Source organism: Hippocampus bargibanti, linkage group LG22, assembly GCF_051943395.1.
Source record: "Hippocampus bargibanti isolate YZ-2025 linkage group LG22, ASM5194339v1, whole genome shotgun sequence".
Classification (NCBI taxonomy): Eukaryota; Metazoa; Chordata; class Actinopteri; order Syngnathiformes; family Syngnathidae; genus Hippocampus; species Hippocampus bargibanti.
The window spans coordinates 1-18,866 of record NC_142755.1 but is presented as its reverse complement, the minus strand read 5'-3'; the positions used below and the strand labels follow the sequence as shown (position 1 = coordinate 18,866).

Here is an 18,866-nt window from a genome sequence, read left to right as displayed (position 1 = left end):
AAGGAACTCATTTTGTTCACAAATAAGGCGGAATCATGTCAATGGCTTAAGATTCACCAAGCCACGCCGGTTTTTTTTTTTTTTTTATAGCATTTTATAAATCTTCCCCATAAAAAGAAGTCTCACACAATTGTAGCAATCACCAAAAGTCTTTACTGGGAATCATTTTGACTGTACAAGCAGTTTATAAATAGGCAACCATTCAGTTTGAAGCAATCTCCTCTGCAAAACCGCGAGGGAGCGGGGCAAGAATAGTTTCAACTATGTGGACAATACAAATGAAGCCTTGGTGCGGTCGAGGGGGAAAATCAATTTGCTCGTGTACAAAAAGAGATTGAAATAACACTCGCTGGCCCGTTAGGGTGTCGAGAATTGGCCGTGTGGTGCCTCTTGAGCAGAGTGTCATTGCCTTTCTTGCTCGAGAGCCTTCCCAGATCACGGGAGTGAACCAAGGCCACCAAAGGCGCCCACTTTGTTTGATTTCAAAGTAGGATGAGTAACCTTGACTCTCGCTGGGCGCTGACGAGGCTTCTTCTGGAGACAATAGAAAGCAGGCCTCCGCTTTTCAGTCCCAGCTTTGGCCGGAGTACACGGGAGGGAAGCCAGGTCAGTCACAAGGTTTCAGACAGAAGGATATATTTACAAAGGAGGGGTGGGGTGGCACGTGTCGTGGTTGTGGTCCATTTCTTTTTCTTTCCTGCCCCTCCCCCCGATTCTACTGCCGACTCTTCAGCGACTCCACCAGCCTGCATAGAGACGCAGTTGTAAACAGGCTCATCTTTTATCATGTGTCTGAATCATCACAGCAACAAAAAAGCCCGTACCACTCCATAGCTTCATCCAAGCCCGTGCCTTTGGTGGCCGACGTCTTGAAGATCTGCCACTTCCGATCTTTCAGAGCGGGGAGGCCCAGTGAGTTGGCCACCTCGGCTGGTGTCATGGCCTGTTCCATATCTTGCTTGTTTGCAAACACCACAAGGATAGCCTTCTTCAGCTCCTCCTCCTGGATGAAGAAAGAAGAAGAAAATAACCATTCAAGACAGTCTCCAGATGATGGTGAGTCGGTCATATAGACTCGCCTCCAACATAGCCACAAGCTCAGACTTGGAGATGCCCATTCGGTCACGGTCGCTGCTGTCGACGACATAGATGACGGCGTCTGTGTTGGAGTAGTAGCAGCGCCAGTATGGCCTGTAAGAAGAACGCGGGGTGGGGGATACTTAAAAAGGTGCCAGAATCCAAACAAATCAGTGCGGTATACCTACCGGATACTCGTCTGGCCTCCCAGATCCCATACCTGGAACTTGAGGTTTTTGTACGTCACGGTCTCCACGTTAAAGCCGATTGCTGCACAAGAGGGTGGCAAGTCAAAATGGACTTGTGTGCTGACAGATGGTCACAGGGTTTTCCCCCCCAGCCAAGCACGGAATGTATGTCGTAAAAAGTATTGCATTGGAGCTGTGCTGCATTGTTTTTTCTGAATACGATGTGAGTGAGATTTAATGCATTTGGGTAAGCCGGTTTATTGCGGGGGGACTGGTCAGCCTTGAAGGGATGCTTTTTGGTCGTGATGCTCTCTGCGGCATCACGACCATGCGGTGCTTGTAATGTGTCCTCCAACACTATGCCAGCATTTCATTTTTTTGTGCCAGTCCTACTGCACCAGATGTATAAAAAAAAAGCCATAAATCATTTTTAGAAAAAGTGAAATTGGATGCGCTCCTGTTGCACATTCCTAGTTGATTCTAGTTGACGTAGGGACTCGACTTACTTGGAATTGTGGTGACCACCTCCCCAACCTGCAGCCGGTACAAAATGGTGGTTTTCCCAGCACCATCCAAACCCAAGATGAGAATCCTCATTTCCCTGGTTCCAAACAGGCCCGAGAAGAGACTGGAGAAGAAGCCACCTGGAGGTACACACCCATTTTGCCGTGTTTTTCTCCTCTCCAAACGCCAACCATGTGAATTTTTCAAATGCTCATTTAAATTGAATGCTAACTCTGAGTAACGCCAGACATTATTTGACAATAATAAGGCTCGTTTGAACGTTTATGACATCCGGGAAGCTTTGAAATAGCCGGCTTGACTGGTTAGCCACCATTTGACTGACCAACAGCAAGGCACGATTATATATATTTTTTAAACATCATCTGTCACTTTGCTGCCAAGTGTGCACCACTTGGGTGACGTTTGTGGCACACCGTGGTTGGATCGGTGATATTTGAAGTGTCCACCTCACGCAAAGACAAATATCGCAACGATCGGACGTGCCTTTAGCTTTAGCCAGTTTAGCAAAATCAAGGGGCGCTTTTGAAATCGACAAGTAGGACAAAAGAAGCTTCCGTGCGTTTTCACGGAAAAGCCAAAATAATTCACTTTAAATGATGGAAGGAATTGGAATGTAGTCGTATTTGAGAATACCAACCCATTTTGGAGAGCAGTGGAATCGTCTCGCTGGATCGAACGAAAGCTTCCGTGTGGTGACGTGTTATTGAAAGACGTCACCAAGCCTAGCGGAAATTTTCTTCCGGGTTTATAAAATGCATATTTTTACTTCAACTAAACTCACGATATTGTTTCGCAAATATTGGAAGTTTAAAAAGAAAGATGGATTGAAACGATTTCGTCGAAAGTGCCGCTCGTCGCAAGAAGTTGTTTTTTGAGTGCGCGTTCAAGAAGGCAAGTCGTAAACAACCGTTTGGCAACATTTGTAAATGCAATACGTACATCTTAACAGATTGTTATCAGTATCAAACTATGGACGACGATCTCGGCGAAATGTTTACACTTCAAATATACTGCCTTGGGTTAATAAATCATTGTCAGCGGTACCTTGATTTATGGTCCTGTCATAAATATTTCAATATCTGCGAGCTTTCTGCGAAAACACAATGCGGATTCCCATTGGCAAACTAATCAAAGTAGCACTTTAAGCAACAGATATTTCAAGGTGAAAGGTGAAGCAATCGGCATAAACTGACAATCAAAAATAGTCGTATATTCGTCATCTTCTTAAAAAAAACCACAACTGTTTGAGCGCTACGAGTTATTTAAATGTTACGGCTGAAAGAACGCTAACGACGGTCTCTGTTTGTGCCAGATTTAACAAGAACAGTTTGGAAGAAATTTTCAACCGTGGGTTTGTGAACGCAACTCGAGCAGGAGTTGCCCCTCTCAACATCATCAAATGGGATGTTCTCAACATGATCCATTGGATGTTCTCCCGAGGAGGAAGATCCTCGCCGTGAGCAACACAAGGAAATCCTTTTGTGGCAAGCTGAAAGAGGCGAACGCGCGGGCTTGAGCCTTCGTCGTCCACGGACGCGTCTGGCGGCGTCCGTCGCCCGATACCTCATCGGTTGCAGTCCACGGCGAGACGTCGACGGGATGGTGGAGCGGTCGGACCGAGCCCCTCTGCTGGACTGGGAGGAGAAGCCCGCCGGCGTCGACTCCTGGGACCGGCGAGCGAGTCCCTCCGACGGCCGCGGACTCGGGCGAAGCGGCGACGCCCCGCCAACCACCTCCGTCACTCCTGCGGGCGCGGAGAGAATCCGGCGCCCCGACGCGCTGGAGCGTCCCTCGGGACCGGGGGATGTGCCGCCGGAGGATCGGACGGCGACGTGGGACGAAAAGGATCCAATCGTGTCCGTTTTTGTGGTGACGTTCAACACGAGAACAGGTGCGACATCAAATGGCTTCACCGCATACGTTGTTAAAACCGCATGATGGCTGACTGATTCACAGGAATTAAGAATACAACGGCCGAATAGAAAGTGCAGAAGACAGCCGGAACGTTAGATGGTGCATGGTTGGGCATTTGGACTTTTTTCTCTTCACAGGAGTGGGCGTGATCAGGTTTCATCTTCACCCTGATGACATTTTGCTCCATTTATTTACGTGTGCTGGTGATTCATCTCATTGCAAAAGGGAGCATATCTCATTTTCCCCAACTAACACAAACTATTTTTCCTCAATCTCTAAGCGGAAACTGTGGCGAAATAGGCCATCCAACCAACGGGTCTACCATGCAACTCAAGATCCCACGTTAAACGCCGTCATATCTCCCACTTTCACTCGGGACAAATGGAAGCATGCAGCTGAGGGAATCGAATGCGCATGTCCGTCTTGTGTTGGCTTGATTTGTGTGTGTGTGTGTGTGTGTGTGTGTGTGTGTGTGTGTGTGTGTGTGTGTGTGTGTGTGTGTGTGTGTGTGTGTGTGTGTGTGTGTGTGTGTGTGTGTGTGTGTGTGTGTGTGTGTGCGCGCGCGCTAGGAAACATGCTGGAGTGGTGCCTCCCCAAGGATTTGGACCTGGAAGGCGTTGAGTTTAAAGCCATCGCCAGCGGCTCCCACAGAGTCACCACAGACTTCATGTAAGCGGCTCCTGATTGACATGCAACGATTTCAACAGCAACTGTCAAAATGGCGTCACTGTTTCATTCATTTTCGATGACCTTTATTTGATGAAACGGATGCAGCGTCAAGGTTGACATTAGTCAAATAGGACACGCAATGGCGAAATCAAGTCGATTCTTTTCCGGCCAAAGTACATTTGCAACGTATTGGTAGGTGCAGTTAACACATAATTCTACACGTTTCCCAAACTATATGACGGGCTACATTTTCCCAGTAATTGCCGCTATTTTTCACACAAAAAAGGTGCTTTGCAATGTAAGGCACAGCTTGGCCTATTTTCAAACTTTTCTTATGTAGGGACAGAAGTAAATAAGCACCATATTATAAGTTGCGTAGAAGCTTCAAAAGTGACTGTTAATTCATGATGCATTCACGAGATGGAGCTCCACAAACGTGAATACAATACAATACAATGACCACTTGATTTATGTTGCTGCAGCTGTACCAAAGTGCTTCACACAATATTGAAAACACCGCATCCAAGAAATCAGAATATCCATCCACATAAGGCACATCGGATTATGAAACACAGAGAAAAGATAGCAGTGCGGAAAATACGACAATTCAATTTGAATGGAAATTGAAAGGACGCAAACAAGAATACCGTATATCATTTTTTTTAAACAGGTATTTCTACTAATTCAGAGTTGAGTGGTATACGGTGTTCTTGTTTGATGTCTTTTTCAATGAAAAAAAAATACAAATCAAGAAATAGAATCCAACAGATAAAGCAAGAAAGAAAAGCAGCTCAGCCATCTGTGTCTGCCGTTGCTTCCATGATTCACAACAGGCTTTATCTACCCCCCCCCCCCCCCCCCCAGCTACTTCCGGAAAGGCCCCTACTTTGGCCTGGCCTGCTTCGCCAGCATGGCGGTGGCGGGCACGGCGGAGCGCGGCGCCAGGATGAAGTCGGTGGGCATCCTGTCGCCTTCCTACACTTTGCTCAATCGCTACATGAGCTTTCTGGAGCAGCAAGTCAGGTAATCACGCTTGAATTTGTTTTTTCTTTTTCATTGAAAAGATGAAGTTGGAATCTGAGTGAGGAATTTGTCTTGACTTTCCCTCACGAAGGATTCTTCATCTTTGACCTCCAGCCACTCGCACGTGACTCATCCACTTGTGCTGCCCTGTTGCTCACAAGATAGTTGACGTCTCTCGGATGCTTTTCTCATCCTCCCTCCCTCCCTTTTGTGGGAGGTTGGGTGTTTCTCAGCCTTGAAATCAACCAGTTTTATTTTGTTCTTTTGGCAGACAAAAGCAAAAAGAAAACATCTCTCCCAAACATCCCTGAAACAAGACGTGCCACTGATTCTCATGCCATGCTCAAGTCAAAACAGTAAAAACACTTTGGTTCCCTCTGGCGGAATCTTTTTCTGTTTGTTTTTTTCCCACGACAAGTTGGAGTTTATGTTAAGGCAAGAAATACATTCGACTTACACTTTGTGTTTGGAAAAAAAAATGCACATCCGCTTTGAGTCAGTGACCTTCATGCTAATGCTAAATAGCATCTGTATTAGTTTTTAGATGTTGAAGGGAATATGGTAGTCCATAGTCATATATTCTTTATCCTCTGTGACAAACACTCTCCTGAACAACCCACTTTCCAAAGCGTCCGATTTATTTTTATGTTCAAGATGCGCTCCGGTTCACTCATCTCAACTCTGTTCATGTTTCACTGCAGCAAGGGTGTCTTTTTTTTCTCTCCAGGCTTCAGCTTCAATGCCCGGGCCACTACTCTCCTTTGGAAGCCTTCTACCAGGACAAGAGGGCACCGCTGCTCCCTGGCGGCGATGATGTGGTTTCCCTTTGCCCTGTCAGTGGCTGGGGGGCTGCCATCAACCACAGCGTGCACCCAGAAATGAAGGTTAAAAAGCCAACGCAACCCCCTTGTCTCTGCCCCCCCCCCCCCCCCTCATTTTCAAAAGGTTGTTTCCAGATCAGCCACCCGGCAGGCTGCATGTCCCAGTTCATCCGCTTCTTTGGTGAGCAGATCATGGTACTGTGGAAGCTGGTGCTGCTGCGGCGGCGAATTGTCATGTTCTCCCCGCCGCCCGCGGGCCTGGTCTGCTACCGAGGTTCGGAAGCAAACAAAGCGGCGGTGAATAAAAAGGCCGCCACTTGATGCGTGTTTTGTCACTCTTGTCGCCTGGCCTCCGCCTCTTAGTGTACTGCTGCTGTTGCCTGGCAAACATCTCCATCCCGGGAGTGGGCGTGGCCGTGCCGGAATTGCGACCTTTCTTCTACGTCAACGTGGCAGACATTGGCGCCCTGGAGAAGGAGCTCTGCTATGTGGCATGTGAGTGGAAGCCACCCAACATCTTCGTTCAAGAAAGTCATCTAATGTTTGCTGCATTCATTTTTACCTTTACATTTCGGATCATACATTAAAAAAAAAAAAAAAACACACATATTCACTTTTTTTACAAATTTTATTTGGTAAAATGAAAAAAAAGTCAAATACATTCTAAACTAAGCATATTATATAGATGTATTAGAAACATTAATTTTATTAGACATTTGAAGTCAAAGTATAAATAATCAGTTCAGACAAATGAATTCTTATTGATTTAAATTCATCCAAAAATTAAAATGCTTCAAATATACAACCCACTTTTTCTTCATTTACAATATTATGATTGAATTTTCTTTGAATAACGTGCAGAATGCAAATGCGTTTTTAATTTACTTTTTTTAGGGAGATCCCCAAATTTCTCTTCCAACTGCTCATCGATTTTTCCTAGAAAAAAACATTTGAATTTTTGGATGTTTAACCATGCCCCCCCCCCCCCCCCACACACACACACACACATCTCACTTTAGTGAACGCCATTACATGGCGAGTTTTGCAATTAGCGAGTGAGCCACAAATGACAGGGATTCCCCATGTTGTCATTGTGAATCCTCTCTCCGTCAACAAATGATGATTTGACGCTGGCACGCCTACTATGAGCAGGTACCACGGAGAAAATCTTTGAAGAGAAGCGTGACCTCTACGACGTCTACGTGGACAATCAGAACGTCAAGACTTGCAGAGAGGGTCTCAAGCCCCTTCTCCGCATCAGCACCGCCGACCGGGAGAAGTATGGCAAGCTCACTGAGCAAAGGTGCGTCACTTAAAGAACAAGTCCAGATCGATCAGTCATCCCGGATGCCGATTGTACGATTTGCGCCGCCGCAGGAAGTTGCTGCTGTACTCTCGGCAGGAGAATGGCGACTGTGCGTCCAGTGAAGAAGATCTCTTTATTCTGTAAGTTCACACCATAGAAAATGATTCACATGGGCTCCATTTGATTGTTGAAGCGGGGTGGTGGATAGGGTTGTGATGTCACCATCATGAAAAGGCCGTCAACTCTTTGAATCCCAAACGTATGACTTGACTTCAGGTTTTTCCTGGAGCAGAACAACCGCATTTTCCAGACCCTGAACGAGGTGGCCGCCAGTCCTGAGCCGACGCTGACCACCGAGAGCGTGAGGGCCATGGGCCTGGACCCGCACGCCGACCGTCTCTTCCTGCTTCACGTGCTGGAGATCTACGGTTTTGAGGCCTTGCTGCTGTCCGACCAGCTTTGCTGCACCTGAGACGCATGATGGACGGCGGCTACTCGTCCACAAATAGCCGCATCTTCATTTCTTTCATTTGGATTCCTCTGCTGCCACAGTGGGTCGAGAACGCCCCCCGCCCCACGCCTCACCCGTCCGCCAATCCAGCCTGGATACCGGACGCTGCGTTGCATGACCGGTGAACACAGCCTGGCATTCTGTAAATATTGTTTTGTCGGGTCAGGCCAAGGTGAAGCATTTATGTACAAATCAACATTTCATTTGGTCAAATGTGAAGACTGTCGTTGAAAACTTTGTTGTATTTCTTCTTTGCCATGGCTGAGACCAAATTGAAATCTTTTCAACAGGCTCAGTGACGTCCACGTCCAGTTGGGGTTTGAACACAAATCAAGAATGGCGCAGGCCCTCGAGGAGGAAGCTAAGTCGTTTTCTGCTTCCTGTCGTGGTACCTTGACTTCGGAATGCTATTTGCTTAACATCTCTCTCATCTTAATCCGTCCAGCGAATGGAAATGCTTGCGGTGTATACGCGACGGTCTAGCAATCGACCAAAACAAAAATAAATAGCAAGGACATAATGTTACCAATAACTTGGGCCAGCACGCGACATTGCTAACATTAAAAAGAAAATCAATTTCAATCTTGATGCTCATGTCACAAGTCCCTATACAGTGTAATTTTGCTTTGATGTGTTAGCGTTAAGCTAGCAGACAAAGACCCACGTTACTGTGTAGAAAAATGGATTTGTATCAAAGTCCCTTATTTGATAAGTGACCACTCTTGTTCTTTGTTACTTTGAAACGGTAAATTGTGTTTTGGTTGAGTTTGACAGCAAATTTCAGTATAAACATGACTGTTCTTTGACTTTTTAGACAGAGCAAAATGTCAAGTTGGAGTGCTCTTAAGTCAAGGTCCCTTTGTCATTTCCCTGCGGCGACAAAAATTCAAACATTGGATCAAATGAAGGTGTTTACGAAAAAGTCATTGTGATACAGTAAAGCTTGAATCTTTTCTTTTCCTCGACCGAGTTGTACGGGCCTCAAGCAAACCTCTTCCTTCGTCACAGGAGGGCAGAGTCTGAGTCATCTTAAAAGCATTTATTTATTTGACTGTCAACCATTTCAGGAATAAAAGTGAGAAAAAGCGCACTTCTCTTCTTTGGACATGGCTTGTTCCTAAATGAGAATCACTTCTTTGCCGGCGCAGTTGGCGGACCCCGTCGCAGCCGCCCTGAAAGCGGCCAACCAGGCTCGTTTGACGTCCGCGTGCTCGCAGGCCAACTTGTGGCAGCTTTGCGATTGTCTTAAATGGAAGCAGGATTGTCCGTGAAGCTCCTGAGGGACATCTTCCACCGTGCAGCCCAGCAGAGGAATACGTGAGAGCGGCTTTGTATCCTGAGCGGGAAGGAGAAAAAAAACAAAAACAAAGAAAAAGCGACGGTAAGTCATCGTTTTGGAGGTAAGGGGGAAAAAAACAATTTTGGAACTTACCCGTTGAGCTGCATATAAAGAGAGGACCAGCGGTTGCGTTTTGGTGATGACGGCAAACACCCGCTGCCACGTTCTGGGATTGTCGCTGTATTGCAGGAAGCCGCTCATCATGCAGGATGCTGACAAAGAGTCCCACTTGGAGGGGGGAAAAAAAGCAAAAGGTACTGCATTTGGAATCACATTGCAGATTTATTTCCATCAGGGGTGCGCAACGGTTGGCTCTGCATTAAGCCCACTGACCTTTGACGCTGGCAACAGTCCTGTTTTATATGGCGCCTTTGTCAGTTTTTTCAGGGGGGGAAATTCCATATTTTCCAAAGAATTATCATTCAGACTTTTTTTTTTTACAATGACTCAAACGTTTTATTTGAAAATGCTAACATTTAAAAAGGAGGATGATGCATGTATTATTTTAACCCTTGCAGCCACAGCGTCCACGAGAGTGGGCAGCTTGTGGTATGATCAGGTCACAGGGCGAATCAAAGGATCTTGTCATGACAAGCCTTTCCACCCCCGCCCCAAGTTAGTCAGCCATTTGCAAGCGCAAACGTGGCCCCTTTTTTTGCCAGCCACTCACCTCTGCCGTTGGTCTGTTGGCGCTCTCCGCCCTCCTTCCTTTCTGCGCCGTCAAGATGGAGTAGCAAGATTTGCACACCTTGTTGAGCTTGTTGCCGTCATACGCCAGCGCCGCCTTGTTGTCGGAGCACTTCCAGCACACCACGCAGCCGCAGGCCCGGCAGTGATGGCGACGCCTGGTCAGCGGGTTGAACGGCTCCCGGCACTTCATGCACAGGGTCACCTCGTTATCGCGGATCCAGCGAGGGGCGCGCCGTCCCAGCCCCTCCACCTGGGGTGACCAAAGCGTCAGGCCCACGCCGCCGCCGTCCGTGTCGCAGGTACTCGTCCTCCGCTTACCGCCTCTTCTACATTTAGCTCCTTCGATGCCAACTTGAAGCTTTCGTTTTTCTTCTGGAACACATGGATGGCGTCCCGGATCACCTGGAGAACATCAAGTCCACGTTTGCCCACTCCACTTCTTCTAACAACGGTGCCCACGCCTTGACAAAAGGTACGTCGTTACCTTTATCCACTCATCTCGGTCCTGTTTAGAACTAGAAAAAGCACATTCAAATCGATTAAGTTGCCCTTTGACCTTTTGTACAAATAAGTTGATTGTCATTGGAGAAGGTCCCGTTTTGTAGAAGGGAGCCGAATTGAAAAAGGCGGCATACCTGCTCTGTAGCTCTAGGGTTTTTTCCTTCCCAGACACCCGGAAGGTGTACGGGTGATCCCCATTGGTCGTTTGCTGCACCTGCATGCCGTCCATTCCGATACGGCAGCGCACCGTAAAGCGCTGGCCCGCCAGGCTGAACTTTGGCGTGCAGCACAGCAGGAAGTTGTTGAACTGTGCAAACAAAAAACAATGTTTGCAAATTGAATCTGGCCATGAGAGATAAAAAAAAAAGCGTGGTGGTACCAGAAAGAGGTGCCGTTCCATCGCCGACATGTTCCTCGCGGCGAGCTTAAGCAAACGGCCCTCCCTGAGGAACTCGTTTGTGGGGTTCACCACTTCCTCCTCGCCGATCATCTCATAGATCTCCAGCAACCTTTTGATCCTCTCCTATGAGAGACCAACAACTTAAAAAAAATAATAATAACGCCCATCAGGAGATGAAGATAAAGCCGAAGCCAACTGACAGCTTGATGGACGGCGCTGTTTGAGTGGTTGGCGGCCATGGAAATTGTCTGCAGGGATTCTGTGTCAAAGGAAAACAAAAGAAGATCCAAAGGAGTTCAACGTGAGAAACTGGACATTTGCTGACTATCCGCGTTGGATGACAGCAAATGACGACACTCACGCTGAGCAAACTCGTAGTCGGGGTTAGTCGAGGGGACAGTTTTGACGTAATCCCTGAGCAACATCTCATAGCGAGGGATTCTCTGGACCGGTTCCAACATGTGGTGCTGCAGAGTGAGATTGACGCACACTTCCTGACTCTACATGGAGGGGAAAAGAGAGCTTTTGTGAAGCTTCAGCCGGGAACTGATTTGCTTTTCCTACCTGGATGTCCTGGATGATGTTGCGGAAAGCAGATGAGCGCTCGGTCCAGAGTCTCACCAACTCCATGGCCTGGTCAAAGTTCCTGACGTAATCGGCGTACATCCTCAGGAAGGGAGCGTGCTGCAGGAGGACCTTACCCAAACCTGGACGCTCATGCCTGGATGGGGAAGAAAAAAAAATTCTACAATCTTGTGGTGAATAATGATTCAGATTCATCAGGAACCTGTAGCTCAAAGTTCCCGTTGACCTACACTCCACCTCCATTTACAAAAAGCCATGAGGAATTGCCCATGTCATGCTCACCAAATGATACGTCAGATCAAACATAGAAGCTGGATCGGCAAAAATGTCCAAAACTGGACTTTGGATTTTTTTGTCACAAGATGAGGACCCACCAGTGTCTGATGCAGTCTTCCAGGTCAGGCAGCAGGAACTGACTGTGGAAGGAGTAGATGGATGATATGTTGGAGAAGATGTTTCGGACCACGTCAGCTGGAAAGCAACCACGTCCGGCCTCGTCCGTTAATCGCAAACAGAAAACCTGTAATGAGGGTGCCGGTTTAAGACACAGACTTTTAAGACCGCCTCCCCCAATTTTGACCTGGTCCAGGAGGTGAAGGCGGGCAACGTAGGCCCTCTCCGTGTGAAGGAGTTCGCTGACTATCTTGAACAGCTTCTGCTCAGTATTGTCCTCTCCTAGCTCCTCGGTCTTTTTATCAACGCTCTCCTCGCAGTGTCGGTTTTCACGCGTAGTCTCAGTCCACTTGCAAGAGAACTGAGATCCAACACGGACCTTGGAGCCTTGATCAGCACAGTTGAGATCGGATTGGAGGTTCGCAGTGACCTTGCGCTCGGTGTGATTGAGTGTTTGGTCCGGCGGGGCTTTGACGGTGATGGTGGGCCGGCTGCGCAAAGCAGAACGTTCTGCCGTGTCCGGTGGAGTTCTGGAGAAACGAACCTAGAGTTAGTCAGTCGCAGTGTCAGAAAGAACCCAATCACAGATGGCGGGCCACATTGTAGTTTTTGTTGCGATGAATGGTGACAGTTCTGGACCAAAAGAAATACCGCGACTTCAGAATTGACTGAAAATGTTTGTCAAGGTCAAGAGGTAGGCTCGATAAAACCTGAAACCCAACCTATCATCCAAGTACACGACGAGGTCAGGCACACTCAAAGATTTCCCCGCTTGCTTCTCTTGTCCCACAGTCTTCCCGCTTGGGATCCTATGCAATCCCAGCCAGGATTTTGAGTTGGTGGCAGGGGTGTAGCTGCCAATCTTGGGGCTCGAGGTTTTCAGTAGTCCTGAGAGGGGACTGTGGTTTTTCGGAGACAACTTAGCCGGACTGTGGCCTCCCTCCCCGAAAGGACTACAGTTGTGGATTCCTCTCTTCCCCGAACTTGGTGACACCAATGCAGGACTGTTCGCGAGCTTGGGAATCTTCTGAGAAGGGCACAGTCTGGTTGGGCTGATACGTGGCTCACTGAGAACACTCGGTCCCAGTTTGTTCTGACTTTGGCACATGCTGTAGCAAGTCGCTTGGGTCAGCATCTTGTCTTCGTTTAAATGCCGCGGGAGGAGCCCGGATGAAGACGGTGATCCGTTTTTCATCGGGGTCTGGAGGTGCGCAGGCTTGGGAGGAACTGCAAGGACACGGCATCTCACATCAGGCTCGATTCTTTCAGCTCAAATGAGACTTGGGCTCACCTCCTGGCTTGCAGGGAGTTCTTTTGGACGGACTCGTTCCATCTTGGTGTTTGGAATTGGACGCCGAGTCGCAGGTGTTGTTGCAAGAACCACTGCTTACCACTGAAATAAACGTGCACTCTTTTAGACTGTGTGTAGGATTGTGGATTCTGTTTGTTTTACAATGTCGTTCCATTAAAAATCACAATGTTCACCCATTTGGAAATCATCTTGGAAATTTTGACCCCAAGTCTTTTTTTTTTCTAAATCAGCTAGCTGCCGTTATTAAAAAAAGACGAACACGTCCGCACTCATCCTTCAGATCATCATTACGACACTGATTCAATGAACTTTGGATGCAAAAAAATCCCACGACTTGATATTTTTACAGTTCACTCGTGAGACTCTGCTGAACTGATCTGCTCGTCGTGCGAGTGAGCCCATGTCACAACTTTGTCACAATTCCGCGTTGTTTCAAATGGTCTGATTTAACATGTCAGCATATGCATTTATTGCGCTCCTCCCGTTAGCGAGGAACATTTTCCGTTGCCGAAAACATTTGAAATCCACTTCCGGATGAGATTTTAATGGAGGATTGTCACATTCATCGCTTATGGGAATGAATGATGCTTGGCACTGATGACTCCATCATTCTACCAGTGCCATCGGAGCACACATTAGACATAAGGGGTAAAACAAACCCATCAGCAGAGGAACAACCGAGTCTTTGTTTGCGCTTGCCGGTGCTGTGTGCGAGTGCCAAATAAAAAGCAAAAGAGCAAAGTTCAGGCTTGGATCAGGGGGAAGAGATTTGCCTCAATAATCCCACGGGCACCGATTGACAATGCGTACATTGAACACGTGGCGTCCTTGTTCCTTAGCTGACATAGTCAGCTTTATTGTCAAATATGCATGACATACAGCACAGATGAAATGTCTGTCCTCTCGGACCCAGCATGCGAGGCACTTAGAATGACTTTAACGAACATAATAAACATGAAAACGCCAATTTGCCGGGAGAGTTTTTACTGTCGCTCTTTTCTGCGAATTATTACCCAGTATGGTTAATTGGCTTAAATAGCCCCACAAGACAATGACGCGTGCGCGTTTGGTTAAATGCGATTGCTTGATTTATTTTTGTTTGTTTATTTATTGATGTATTTATTTTTGCAGCTCACCGGTTCGACAATCCGGGGCGGCGACTTTCGCCTTCCGTCGGACCGCCACGCGTCGGAACTCTTCGGCGTCGCGGCTGCTGCTGGTCAGCGTCAAACTATTCCTCTTCCTCAGGTCAAACATAGTCAAGGTGTCTCCAAACTCCCTGTGGCGACCAAGTTCTGTCAAGATGGGTGAGTGAAACAAGAGCAGAAGTTTGTGATGTGCGTGTGGGAAAGGGGCTGTCAGAGGTGCCGCAGTTTATTATGAAGAGGCGGAGGGAGGGGTGGGGACTCCTGACCTGCTATTACCGCAATTCCACGTCTAGATGGCGCCAGAGTGCCAATCGGCGAATCCTCCACTGCCGTTGACTTCCGTCGGGTTTCTAGTTTGAGTTGACTTTTTTGGGATTACACGCAAAAGGTATTTCATTCCAAAATGTACACCAAAACCTTCTCCAATTTAATCAGAGAAATACAATACATTTCGACAGAGCACACAGCAGAACTCGATCTGTCTTCGCAAATAACGGCATTTTTTAATAGCTAGTGCTAGAAAAATATGTAAAAAACGTTTTACATTTTGTGTGGATAAAGGAATAATTGAGCGTGGGCTAAACTACATAAACGAGGTATTTTGGAGAAGTACTTTTTAACTTTTACTGGCGAGCGAGCTAGCTATCGAACAAATATAAACCGTATTTTGCTCTGGCTAAAACTGCTTCGCTTGCTTGCCAGGTGTTGTTTTTTCCCAACGTTTTTTGTTGTTGTTTATTTATTCATATGTACCTGCATGCTGCTATTTTCGGTGTGTGCATATGTCTTGAAAATGTGAACATTTTACAAAGTAATTGAGCTTGGTCGTGTTTTGTTTGTTTGTCTTTTTACAACGAGTGCGCTTACATTACGAACATTTCAGATGTATTTTTTTTGTGTACACGAGTAACACAAACATGTCTGTACATTTTATACTTTACTACCGTGGTTGCAATAGCATCCACTGCTTTTCTCCGCCGGATGGCGGAAAAGTGGTAAAGACCGTTCGACAAAGACAAGAAGGGAGGAGGGGCTGGGGGGACAGGATGCCAGTGACCGGTGCATCGTCACAGTACCTCGGCTAAGCGATCGATCGGTAACCCGCAATCCCCATCTCAATTCCCCTACTCAATTCTCCCCCCGCCCCAACCCCCATTGTTGTGTTGCCTTGTCAGCTCTCAAAGATGTCAGCCAGACCGGGATTCTACCGACAGGAGCTGAATAAGACGGCGTGGGAGGTGCCGGAGAGATACCAGAACCTGACGCCGGTTGGCTCCGGAGCTTACGGTTCAGTGTGGTAAGTTTTCGCATCAGGTTCGGTGTGGCAAGTCTAAACTGGAGCGCGTATGTGTGCAAGGGCGAGGCTGCAGCCCAAAAACGCCCGTCTCCGTCCGTGTTGGCTGTGTCCTCAAAACAAAGGTTCACGTAATACAGGTGTAGCTAGCATACATGATCCAAGTGTTGCTATATTCTATCATGAAAGTATTTTGTTGACAATGTGACACGGCCCCCATAATAATGAATTCCTTGCATTCCTCTTGGATGTTCCATTCAACCCCCCTGAGTGCCAGTCGGAGTTCATGGTTTCCATGACGATACCCAGCGTTGAGACCATGGGGACGTTTGTTCCAAAATTCAGTCGAGCACATCAATTGATCCGGAATGATCCCAAAAGTAATCATTGACTCTTATTTCAGTATATGTCCCGATTGTTTTTTTTTTTTTTTTTTTTTTTTTTTGGGGGGGGGGGGAGGGGGCAATGTATGATGTGAAAAAAACCCATACAGGTTTTCGATCACATGTTGAAATCCTGTTTGTGATGGTGCGACACGATTCAGACTTCCCCTTTATTGTGAAACAGATTTGAATCATACTAAGTGCTCTTTCGCAAGAGCGTCGACTCAGCTTTAACTATTTTCAACAATCTTGTAAGTGAAGTTAGTCTTTTCCTTTTTTTAATTAAATGTAGTCTGTATATTAACAATAGGTCATGTTTAGTTTGAAATATCTTCACTGTTTCCCGGTGGTTTGTTGATTGCTTATTAGTTTCTTCTGCCCAGCTCGTATGTCAGCCAATCGTCTCCGCCCGCATCAATTTTCCTCAGTTGGTTATTCTCCATTGCCAAGCTTGTGATTTTTTTTATTCACTTTGGATTTCATCCTGGTTGACTGCAGGGGCCACCTCAGGAGCAAACCAATTGGCGTTATGATATTTATTGTAGTACCCGCCGTGGATGAAAGGTTGAACCGGGTAAATGGATAAAAATGAAATCCGACCGCTAGCATCCTCATCCTGCAACCGAATAAATGTGCTTGCGCTACAGCCAAGACATGGCGTGTGGGAAATCGCACGACGGCAGAGACGCGCCATGCGCCAGCTTCATTGCAGAAAGATTGGTGGCAATATGACAAGCGGGCATCTGGAGGGGCGGCGGGTGGCTCAGAGCGCCGTAGAGAGCGCTCGGTCAATGTGGGATGGACACCTAAAAACCAGCAATTAGGGATCAGATGGTGTCAATACTTTCCCTGGTTGGAGACTCAATACCTGGGCTAATCAAAGTCAAACCACCCCGCCCCCTTCAGTTCTGCCTACGACGTGATCCTGCGGCAGAAGGTGGCGGTGAAGAAGCTGTCGCGGCCCTTCCAGTCGCTCGTCCACAGTCGCCGCTCGTACCGAGAACTGCGTCTCCTCAAGCACATGAAACATGAGAATGTGGGTGCCTCGTGGGGTTGCCAAATCAGCCGTCCGGCCGCCTGCGCTCGCATTGAATGAAATGTTTCCGTCTGCTTTATTTAGGTCATCGGCCTGCTGGATGTCTTCACACCTGCTGCGGCTTTGGAAGACTTCAACCAACTGTAAATTGAAGCCCCATCTGGTAGTGCCTGGCCGCCATGTTTGTCACTCGGGCGTTTCTTTGTCCTTTTTTATCTCACTTCAGCTATCTGGTGACCAACCTGATGGGTGCCGACTTGAATAACATTGTCAAATTCCAGAGGTTGTCGGATGAGCACGTGCAGTTCTTGATTTACCAGCTGCTGCGTGGTCTAAAGGTGAGTTGCTGCGCTAAAAGGAAGCACTGGGAAAGTCTTGCGTTGAAGGGCCACTTTAGATTTTTAACACAAACAGAGGGTCGACTCATTCTGATAGCAAGGCAAGAGTCTAATGACATCCAAAAAGTTTACGTGGAGGTAACAAACAACAACTTTTGAGATCGACATTAATCATTCACTGTGGTTGAAATGAAGTGAATTGTAATCAATGAAGCCGTTCCAACACGGACAAACTAAATCTGTGGTGATTTTGTTTTGCACACATTTATTTGCACTGATATTTTCATTGTAGGAACCAGAAAAAAAGTCATCAATTATTTAGTCTCATAAGTTGAAATGTTTTTATTTTATGGTCAATACTGAGTACAACAATATAGAGTGGAATATATATACAGGCGGCCCGGTAGTTAAGTGGTTAGCACACCGGCTTCGCGTCCCGGTTCCGGCCTCACTGTGTGGAGCTTGCATGTTCTCCCCGGGCCCGCGTGGGTCTTCACCGGGTCCTCCGGTTTCCTCCAAATTGTCCCGAGGTGTGAGTGTGAGTGACTGTACACACACACACATTATTGAGTACAAGAATATAGAGTGGAATCTATGTGCAAATATACAAAATGGAGTTGAAGATGGAAGACAAAGCGAGCCCCCCTCGCTTGGAAAGCCGTCTCCAAAGTCACTTGTCCTCTTTGGCATTGGACTCGGCTTGATTCCCACTTGATCTTGCTTTCACGCCCTTTTCACACTGCTTTCTACCAACTTTGTGACTGCTTTATTTCTTGTATATGATAGCGGTTGGTGTTGCAGCTTCAGCTGTTGTTAAAGCGCTATGTTTGGATTGGATTAGATTGTAATATAGAACTGTAAAAAAGTATCAGCAACGTCAAAGTATTTTATATGGAATAACTCTCAGAATACAACAAAATGTAGAAAAAAAAGATATAGTTAATATTTACATAATTATGTTTACAATAAATCATCTGAGAGTTCATGCCAAAATATGCTTTCCTCGCTATTTTTACTGTACAATTTCGAATTAAAAAAAACATTTTTGGCTCAATTGAATGTACATTCCCAAACCTTATTTTTGCCAACATTTTGAGGATTGTTTAGAACAAGAAGACATCCCCCATCCCCCCAAAAAAGTGACATTCCGTGATTGTTGGTGATCATTTTTGAAGTGATGTGTGACGATTCCTCCGGCCAATCCAAATGGATGAAAGAAAGGTGTTAGACGAAGCCATTTGTGTGCGAGGTCTGCTAAAAGTAGAGTTGATCAGTGTGGCGCGTTCCCATGGAAACGGCCAAAAGCAGCCTTCCCCCCAGACGAGCGAGCCGAGCGAGCGCACCGTTAACCCTTCCTTGCCTTTGTCATTTCTCTCCGCATGCATGGCGCCCAACAGTACATCCATTCAGCGG

General features: G+C 46.9%; 4 protein-coding genes across 6 annotated transcripts; 2 read left to right on the top strand and 2 right to left on the bottom strand.

Annotated features, from left to right (window-relative positions):
- Positions 1-130: 130 nt before the first annotated feature.
- Positions 131-3,468, bottom strand: arl1 (ARF like GTPase 1). Of its 2 annotated transcripts, none has more exons than XM_088989173.1 (6): positions 3,354-3,468; positions 1,772-1,909; positions 1,266-1,347; positions 1,080-1,191; positions 825-1,003; positions 131-746 (listed from the first exon to the last, which is right to left on the bottom strand). In XM_088989173.1, exons 2-6 carry the CDS (start codon positions 1,860-1,862, stop codon positions 716-718), a joined length of 495 nt encoding a protein of 164 aa, XP_088845299.1. In that variant the 5' UTR covers positions 1,863-1,909; positions 3,354-3,468; the 3' UTR covers positions 131-715. The 2 variants fall into 2 exon arrangements, with proteins under 2 accessions (XP_088845299.1, XP_088845298.1); XM_088989172.1 differs by lacking the exon at positions 3,354-3,468 and adding an exon at positions 2,428-2,710.
- LOC148881422 (DENN domain-containing protein 11-like) lies at positions 2,945-9,124 on the top strand. The gene is made up of 9 exons (XM_088989171.1): positions 2,945-3,681; positions 4,274-4,373; positions 5,238-5,396; positions 6,124-6,280; positions 6,353-6,491; positions 6,581-6,712; positions 7,370-7,520; positions 7,595-7,663; positions 7,800-9,124. Exons 1-9 carry the CDS (start codon positions 3,390-3,392, stop codon positions 7,993-7,995), a joined length of 1,395 nt encoding a protein of 464 aa, XP_088845297.1. The 5' UTR covers positions 2,945-3,389; the 3' UTR covers positions 7,996-9,124.
- Positions 9,125-9,144: 20 nt separating this feature from the next.
- LOC148881421 (FYVE, RhoGEF and PH domain-containing protein 4-like) lies at positions 9,145-14,524 on the bottom strand. Of its 2 annotated transcripts, XM_088989170.1 has the most exons (15): positions 14,391-14,524; positions 13,234-13,335; positions 12,665-13,169; positions 12,130-12,472; positions 11,924-12,069; positions 11,529-11,685; positions 11,326-11,464; positions 11,165-11,223; positions 10,944-11,087; positions 10,699-10,871; positions 10,548-10,578; positions 10,382-10,465; positions 10,044-10,313; positions 9,467-9,601; positions 9,145-9,370 (listed from the first exon to the last, which is right to left on the bottom strand). In XM_088989170.1, exons 1-15 carry the CDS (start codon positions 14,509-14,511, stop codon positions 9,152-9,154), a joined length of 2,628 nt encoding a protein of 875 aa, XP_088845296.1. In that variant the 5' UTR covers positions 14,512-14,524; the 3' UTR covers positions 9,145-9,151. The 2 variants fall into 2 exon arrangements, with proteins under 2 accessions (XP_088845296.1, XP_088845295.1); XM_088989169.1 differs by having other exon boundaries at positions 9,145-9,601.
- On the top strand, positions 14,421-18,860 carry LOC148881420 (mitogen-activated protein kinase 11-like; the record flags this gene model as incomplete). Its single annotated transcript, XM_088989174.1, has 6 exons — positions 14,421-14,561; positions 15,578-15,699; positions 16,986-17,115; positions 17,200-17,258; positions 17,342-17,453; positions 18,851-18,860. Coding segments are annotated over exons 2-6 (424 nt in total), but the record flags the coding sequence as incomplete, so codon positions are not given.
- Between the last annotated feature and the right edge of the window lie 6 nt (positions 18,861-18,866).